This window comes from Elephantulus edwardii, unplaced genomic scaffold (genome assembly GCF_000299155.1).
Source record: "Elephantulus edwardii isolate Elephantulus edwardi_28Jun2011 unplaced genomic scaffold, EleEdw1.0 scaffold00234, whole genome shotgun sequence".
In the NCBI taxonomy this organism is placed as follows: domain Eukaryota; kingdom Metazoa; phylum Chordata; class Mammalia; order Macroscelidea; family Macroscelididae; genus Elephantulus; species Elephantulus edwardii.
The window spans coordinates 1,859,858-1,869,045 of NW_006399984.1; the positions used below are offsets into that span (position 1 = coordinate 1,859,858).

The 9,188-nt window shown below is 35.9% G+C and overlaps 1 protein-coding gene across 1 annotated transcript in view; it reads right to left on the reverse strand.

Annotated features, from left to right (window-relative positions):
* OCA2 (oculocutaneous albinism II) overlaps window positions 1–9,188 on the reverse strand; it is a 569,803-nt gene that overhangs the window by 463,890 nt on the left and 96,725 nt on the right. Inside the window, exons 5-7 of the mRNA XM_006898594.1 lie at window positions 8,142–8,224; window positions 7,300–7,453; window positions 4,205–4,276 (exon numbers count right to left, since the gene is read on the reverse strand). Of these exons, the coding sequence (XP_006898656.1) occupies window positions 4,205–4,276; window positions 7,300–7,453; window positions 8,142–8,224 (309 nt within the window). The remainder of the gene's footprint in view (window positions 1–4,204; window positions 4,277–7,299; window positions 7,454–8,141; window positions 8,225–9,188) is intronic.

Sequence of the window (9,188 nt, forward strand, 5' to 3'; positions counted from 1 at the left end):
GCCATCTGAATGTCTTCTTTGGTGAAGTGTCTGTTCATATCCTGCGCCCATTTTTCTATTGGATTATTTCCCTTTATCTTATTGTGGTGCTCAAGTATTTTATAAATTATAGGTATAAGTTCCTTGTCTGATATGTCATTACCAAATAGTTTTTCCCAGTCCGTGGCTTCCCTTTTTACCCTGTTGGGAAAGTTTTTGGATGTACATAGGGATTTGAGTCTTATCCCATTCATCTTTTTTATCGTCTCCTGGTTGTAGGTTTTTCAGGATACTTGGAAAACTGTTTATGTTGTGGATTAGGACTTCTAGCATTCTTCCTACCTTTTCTTTAATGAAGCTTATTGTCCTTGGTTTTAGTCCCAGGTCCATGCTCCACAAAGAGTTGGTTTTGTGTATGGAGTGATGTGTGGATCTTGCTTGAGTCTTCTGCAGATAGTTTCCCACTTTTGCCAACACCATTTGTTAAAAATGCTGTCATTTCCCCACTTAACTGATTTCATCTCCTTGTCAAAAATCAGTTGACCATAGATAGATAGATGGTCTGATCTCTGGGTTCTCAATTCTATACCAATGATTTATATGTCTCTCATTGTACCAGTACCATGCTGTCTTAACCACCACGGCAGTGTAGTAGGATTTGAAATCAGGGAGTGAGATGCTTCCTACATTTCTTATATTTTTAAGGAGTACTTTGCTTATTTGTGGCTTCTTTCCATTCCAAATGAAACTGGAGATTGCCTTTTCCATCTCATTGAAGAATGGGACTGGTATTTGTATTGGGATTGCACTAAATGTATAAATTGCCTTTGGTAATATTGCCATTTTCACAATATTGAGTCTTCCTATCCATGAGCAAGGGATATACTTCCACTTCTCCAGGTCTCTTTTTGTTTCTTGCAGTAATGCTTTCTCATTTTCTTTGAAGAGATTCTTTGTGCTTCTGGTTAAATTTACTCCCAAGTATTTAATCTTGTGATTAGCTATTGTGAATAGTATTGTTTTTCTTAGTTCAGGCTCTATATTCTCTTTGTCACTGTAGAGAAATCCAACTGATTTTTGTATGTTGATCTTGTATCCTGCTACTTTGCTGAATTGGTCCACTGTGTCCAATAGTTTTCTTGTTGAGTCTTTAGGGGTTTCTAAGTATACTATCATATCATCTGCATAGAGAGATAATTTTACCTCCTCTTTGCCAATTTGGATACCTTTTTTCCCCTTCTCTTGTCTTATTGCTTTCCCTAAGACTTCCAAAACAATATTAAATAAGAGAGGTGATAGTGGGCATCCTTGCCTAATTCCTGTTCTTACTGGGAATGCCTTTAGCCTCTCTCCATTGAGAACAATGTTGGCTCTTGGGTTTGCATAAAACCTTTTTACAATGTTGAAGAAATTTCCCTCTAATCCTATTTTATTGTGTGTTTTAATCAAGAAAGGGTGTTGGATTTTGTCAAAGGCCTTTTCTGCATCAATTGATAGGATCTTGCGGTTCTTGTTCTTTGCTTTGTTAATGTGATGAATTACATTAATTGTTTTCCTTATGTTGAACCATCCTTGTATACCTGTTATGAATCCCACTTGTTCATGGTGAATTATTTCTTTGATGTATCATTGGATTCTATTGGCCAGTATTTTTTTCAGGATTTTTGTATCTATGTTCATAAGAGATATTGGCCTATAGTTTTCTATTTTGGTGGTGTCCTTTCCTGGCTTTGGTATCAAGGATATGTTTGCTTCATAGAATGAGTCTGTGAGAATTCCATCTTTTTCTATTTCCTGAAATAGCTTGTGTAGAATTGGTGCCAGTTTTTCTCTGAATGTTTGAAAAAATTCACTTGTAAAACCATCTGGTCCAGGGCTTTTTTTGGTTGGGAGTTGTTATATTACCTTTTCAATTTCTTCTTTTTTAATGGGTCTGTTCAGATGTTCAATTTCGGTTTGTGTCAGTTTAGGTAAGTTGTGCATTTCTAAGTGTTTGTTCATTTCCTTTAGGTTTTCATACTTGTTTGAGTATAGTTTTTCATAATACTCTGTTAGCTTTTTTATTTTAGTTGGCTCTGTTGTGATGTTGCCTGATTCATCTCTTATTCGGATTATTTGTGTCTTCTCCTCCTTTTCTTTTGTGAGTTTTGCTAGTGGTTTGTCAATTTTATTAATCTTTCCAAAGAACAAACTCCTAGTTTTATTGATAGTTTCAATTGTTTTTCTGTTTTCTATTTCTTTTATTTCTGCTCTGATTTTTATAATTTCAGGTTTTTTTAGAGGGTGTTGGGTTTTCTTGCTATTCTTTTTCAATTTGCTGGAGGTGTCCAGTTAGAGAGTCAATAGTTTTTCCTGCCATTTGATGTGTTTGCTTATTGCTATAAACTGACCTCTGATTACTGCTGTGGCTGTTTCCCAGAGGTTTTGGTAAGTAGTATTTTCATTGTCATTTGTTTCAACAAACTTTTTAATTTCATTTTTTTCTTCTAGTACCCAGTCATGTTCAAGCAAGATGTGGTTAAGCTTCCAAATGTATGTTTTTTTCTCCTTTATCTTCTTATTATCAATTTCTAATTTTGTAGCACTATGGTCTGAAAAGATGCTTTGTATTATTTCTATGTTTTTTAATTTATTGATGCTTGCCTTGTGACCTATAATGTGATCTATTCTGGAGAACATTCCATGTACATTGGAGAAGAAGGTACACTGTGCTTTTTGGGGGACGCATTAGCCTATACATATCTATGACGTCAAGTGGTTTAATTCTTCAGTATCTCTGTTGAGTTTTTTTCTGGTAGTTCTATCTTTTCTTGAGAGGGTTGTATTGAAGTCTCCAAGTACTATAGTAGTGTTGTCTATTTCCTTTTTCAGTTTTGTTAATGTTTGTTTTATGTATTTTGCAGATCTTTCATTTGGTGCATAGATACTTATTTTTGTTATGTCCTCTTGTTCTATTGACCCTTTCAGCATTAAATAGTGACCTTCCTTATCTTCCGTGATGGTTTTTACATTGATATTTATTTTATCAGAGATTAATATTGCTACTCCTGCATTTTTTTTCTGGTTGCCATTTGCTTGGTATATTTTCCCCACCCTTTTCTTTTTAGTCTTTCTTTATCTTTATTTTCCAGTTGTGTCTCTTGTAGACAACATATAGATGGATTTTGATTTTTTTATAATCTCCTACTCTTTTTCTCTTCAGTGGTGCATTTAAACCATTCACATTCAATGTGACTATTGAGAGGCGAGGTTTTATTGCTATCATTGTGTTGAGTTCTTTTTAGTGTTGTTGCTAGTTACTTTGGACCATGCAGCTTTTTGGTACCTGGCCTTATTCTTACTTGATAATAATGAGCTTTTCTACTATCCCTCTTCAAAAGTAATCAGTTGCACTCCTGTGCAACACTAGCCAGGAGAAAATTCAAGTTCTTATTATTACTTTTCAGGCTAGAGCTACACTTATAATTTTTTTTTAAAACTACATAATAAATAGCCTAAAACATACAAAATTTGTTAAACTTGTTATTTAATAAATTGGTTATTATTGGACATCTTTAGTAACTGTTAGAAAATAAACCATTACATTCCATATGTTGTTGCTGTTGATGTTGCTGTGGTTAGGTGTCATCAAGTTAATTACAAATCATAGTAATCCTATGAACAATAGATCAAAACTTTGTCCTATCATGTACCACCTTCATGATCTCTACCATACTCAATCCATTGATGCAGTCACTGTGCTAAAAAATTCCATATACTTGTTTTCAAATCTATTTTTCTGTGCTATCATGTTTAGAATTTCTTCAATTCTTCTCCAGAATTATTCCAACAACATCAAGCTTCTTCTCCAGCACAACCCTACTAATTATTCATCCTCAAGCACCATACATACTCTCTAAAGGCTTCCTGAGGTCTAGGGATACAGCCCTAACCTTCATCTCAACCTCTTCTACCTCCTAACAAAATATGACCCAGGTCTAGTACTGTCAATACTCAGTTACATGAGTCTGGACAGATGCATGGCCTTGATGAACCTTTCCTGACCTACATGTAAAATGTGAAATTACATCTAGACTATAACAAAATTAGGTGAAAAATATTAATTGAGGTAAAATTTGTTAGTTCAAACCTCTAACATATTTCCTGGAAGAAAAAGTAGAAATATTATTTTAAAGAATAGGAAATATCAGACTAAGTCTAATTTCTGAGATTATTTGAAACTTACATCACCAATCATGGCCAGTGCTGCTAATGCTGTGAGAGAACCCAACATGGCAGCCAGGGTTCTGTGGATGATCTGGAAAATGAAAGAGAAAAAAAAAAAAAAGACAATTCAGGGAAAACTTCAATTCATTAACAAAGGACTTAAACAAAATCCTTTAAACAAAATAAAATTATGTGCACATCTTCATTCTTTACCATATCTTATAAGAATACAAGCACATTACAGGTTAATTTCAAGATCTAGACCCCATGCTAATGCCAACACCACCATCAACCACCACCACCTTTTGTCTACTTTCTAAAGAAAGCTACTTTCAAAATAATGACAATTTACTACATGCTTCTGTAGAGAACCTGTTTTATCTAGCCTTCAACGGTTTTTTCAACTGCTCAGAAAAAGGAAAGCAGCTTTCTTTCTTTTTTTTTTAAAGTAGCTAAGATTGTTATTTTTTAAAAAAAGGTTCACAGGTAAATACTTAATAAAATTAAGAGTACAATGTCAACACTGAAACATGAAAGTATCTTTGCATTTAATTATTATTCAAATGGTAGTGAAATATATAAGACAAAGTAACAACAACAACAACATGAAGAAAGTGAAACATAAAAATCTATCTGTTTTTGAAATTTCTGTTAGGAAAGCAAGTCAACCACAGATGTACTAACCAAGGATATTTGTACAGAGACACTAGATCAGCTTTTCCATCCTTTAATACTTGTAGAGAAATCACTTCAGCCTTTGCTTTCTTATCTAAGTAAATTTTGAAAAATCACTTTTAAAGGTATATTTTAATATAACAAAGTCAAACCACTGCAGGGATAAAACTCAAAGATTATTTAAGTAACTTACTAAAGCAGTGTAATTATCATAATAAATCATTTATAAAAAAATTGTATCCCCTCAGAAGCCACAGACTGGGAAAAAGTATTTGGTAATGACATATCAGATAATTAACTTACTTATACCTACAATTTATAAAATACTTGAGTACCACAAGAAGATAAAGGTAAATAATCCAATTGAAAAATGGACACAGGATATGAACAGACACTTCACCAAAGAAGACATTCAGATGGCTAACAAACCCATGAAGAAATGTTCAAAATCCCTAGCTCTAAGAGAGATGCAAATCAAAACAACTATGAGATATCATCTCACCCCAGTCAGAATATCAAAATTTAACAGAACAACAAGCAACAAATGCTGGTGAGGTTGTGGAGAAACTGGAACCCTTATTCACTGTTGGTGGAAGTGTAAAATGGTGCAACCACTGTGGAAGGCGGTATGGCACTATCTCAAAAAGTTGCAAATAGAGATACCATTTGACCCAGAAATTCCACCACTGGGAATATACCACAAAGAGACCATAACTGACACCCAACCAGATATATGCACACCCATGTTTATCACGGCTTTGTTCACAAAAGCAAGGAGTTGGAAACAACCTAAGTGCCCATCAACAAGCAAATGGATAGAGAAACAGTGGTATATTCACACAATCGAATCCTACGCTGCATTGAAAAACAAGGAACTCATGCAATACTATTCCAAATGGATGACCCTGGAGGACATTCTGCTGAGTGAAGTATCTCAGTCACAAAAGGACAAATACTCCATGTGCCACTGTTGTAAAACAGGACTGACCTCGGGGTTGGGGGGAGACTGAGAAAGATGGGTTCAATAATGTATACTGCATTGAAACAGATGAGGGAGAAAACTGTTTAAAAGGGATATGGGATTAGGAATTTTTGTCATGACAGGAGTCCAGAGCAGAGCAAAGGCTGCATAGTGGAGTGGACGTGGGGGGAGGGATTGCAAAACAATGAAAGAATTTTTCTTTTACTTTTCCAAGAGGGTAGTGTACTAGGGGGGAGGGTTGGGAGGGGAGAAAATTGCAACGATGAATGAATGGAAACCCAAAGTCTCTGTAAATTTTCATTGAAATTAATAATAAATGGGAAAAAAAGTGTTTTGCTGGCCTAGTAAGTAAGGAGTGGCTGCTCAATGGCAGGTCATTCAAATCCAGCAGCTGCTTTCCAGAAAAAGATGGATAAACTCCTCCCATGAAATTTACAGTCTCTGGAAAGCCACTGGAGGATCAGCTATGAGTTAGTTTCTCCTTCATCTTCACTGATATTGCTTTTCTAGAGAACTCAGCCTAATACAGGTACCATAAAGTGCTATTTCACAATTAAATCCACTGTGTCTAGCACCGCAGATCCTATACTTCTTATAATTTAAGTTGCAGACACACTTGTAGTTGTCTAGAATCTGCAAACTTAGAAGATATAAAAATCCATCTGTGAAAATATCCATTAGCTCATTTGATAAAGTAGTAAATAAACTATCTTCTCAGGCATGTGGCCTTTACAGTGTCAAAGTTCCAATCAGAAATGCCTTAAAGTAAGGCAGGCACGGATCTAATAGCAGGCTCATCTTTACAGTTGAATCTTAAAACGGGTAAAAAGAAAGTCACACTCCCAGAAAAGGTGAGACTAATGTGCATTCTTAGTTTTCTCAGGCCAACTTTTCCTGTGCTTTAGAAACTCATCTTACTAAGATTCATAACATAGTCCCATTTCTGCCCACACTAGGGATATTTACCACTTTGACTAAGAAGCCAGAATTGAGAGTTTCCAATGCCTAATATGACATAAGAATTAATGCCTTTGATGGTAGTATTGGAAAAGAACTTTGAATATCTCAGTCATGGACTAAAAAAAGAAAAATAAGTCTCTATGGGAGGAAGTACAACTAGGAGTACCTTAAAAGAAAGGATGGTGAAACTTGATCTCACATACTTTGGTCATGTTGTCAGAAAAAGACAATTCTTGGAAAAATGCATCATGCTGGGAAAGGTGGAGAGCCAGAGAAGGAAAGGAAGACTGCCTGATAGACTGACACAGTGACTGTGACAACTGTAACAATGGACTCAAGCATATACAAGATTATGAGAATGGTGCAGTAAAGGGTAAAGTTCAGATCTGTTTTTCATAGGGTCACTGTAAGTCATAGTGAGCATATTGGCTTGAACAATAGCAACAACAGTATGTTAATTTTTTTTTTACTTGTGGTCAAAGCAGATATAAATGTACCTCAAAAATAATCAGCATGTAGACCCCTGCTAGTATGGCTGCGGCGATTATTACTTGTGTCTCCACATCTACATGGAGGTACTGATAAGTCATCAACACAGGAAATGCCTGATTCTGCAGAAAGGAAGCTCCAATGGTGATCAAAATGGAGTCTCTGTAAATGAAACAAATATATCCCAATTGGTGAAGAAACCAAATGCTGTATCATTAATTAGTATCAACTGTGGCCACACTCAGAGCTGGACAGAATGTAACAAGTGCTCAAGTTGATGCCTAACCACACAGAAGGGAACACAGAGAGGTGGTGTAAAACCCAGGCAGCTCCCTAGGGGAAAGCTAGTTACTTCCTCTTCCACCTGAGGCAGCAGGTCCTGCTTCACTGAAAATGCCACTGGGTTATTAACACTGATATCTGGCAGTTAACCAGGAAAGAAGAAAGTTCATGTGTGATCCTACCTACTTACTTTTCTCTCTTCCTCCTCTCCACATAGTTGGCTACTTTACATGCTGACCAAAGCAAAGATAGCTATTTAAACTCCGATCTTTGCACAGTAATAATATGCCACAAACTAGAAACATATAAATCATAGTTAGTGACATCATTAAACTGGAGTAGTCCTCTAAGAGTCCAAGCCTGAGAGATGGGGGAGGAGTGGGCAGGGAGGAAAAGGTGCAACAATGAATGAATGGAAATCCAAAGTCTATAAACTTTCATTAAAATCGCAATAAAAAATAAAAATAAAAAAATTAAACTTGAAAAAATAAATTAGAAAAATTATGTGTTTAAAGAAAACTTGTTAACATTTTCTTTGGCCCAAAGACTCACACATTTGAGAACTCACCTGCTCTGTATTTTAAATGTCCTGCTTATTACAAGGTGCTCATTTCTTCTTGGATTTAAAAATACTGTCCAATTATAAGTGATCTGTAAAAGATGATGTTTAAAGTCACGATGAAACATTTAAACTGGAAACTCATTTAAGATTTTGGCTATTCTGTCTAGGGAATTCTCTAATATAATGAGAAAACAAGAAAGAGGAACAATGAAATAACTTTATAGTAGTTCTGCCATATATGGCATTTAAAGGCAGATGAAAGGTTTGTGGAGTTTGAAATATACACAATTTAGAGGATTTAATTCAAGAAAAAGAATTAAAAAGTGCAAATGCAGAGTCAGCGTACAGAAGTATACATGATAAAAGTAAGTACAAATTTGTTATGAGAAAAAAAAAATACAAGTTGCTGGAGACTTCAGGCAGTCTTCTGAGACATCTTTAGGCAACTTACAGAGATGGCTATTTATACCCACTCTAGCTGGTAATCTGGTTGCACCCCAAAATGTGCACATCCCAGAGCTTCTGGAAGATGGCAGAGTAGCTCGGAGATGGCACTTGCTCTTGGCAAATCCAAACCCACTCACAGGAATGGTACATAAACCAAAGGTAGAGTGTGATAAAGAAGAGGTTGCATCTGTTGGTGAAGACAAGAAACTTACAGTGGAGGGCCATGTTGTTGTTGGGTGTCTTCGAGTCAACTACAGTCATAGTGACCCTATAAACAACAGATCTGAACCTTGCCTTATTCTGTACTGTCCTCACCTTCACTAATATACTCCAACTTATTGCTACAGTCTCTGCGTCAATCCACCATGTTAGAGGTCTTCCTCTCTTTCTCTAAACCTCAAACTTTCTCAGCATGATGTCTTTTTTCAGTGATTGTTCCCTTCCAACAATTTACTCAGAGTTTGTGGGATGAAGTTTTACCATCCTTGCCTCCGAGGGACACCCTCGCTAATTTATTTTATGTTGTTGTTATGTGCCATGGAGTCGTTTGCGACTCATAGCGACCCTACGTACAACAGCCCTAAACCCTGCTCTATCCTGTGCCAA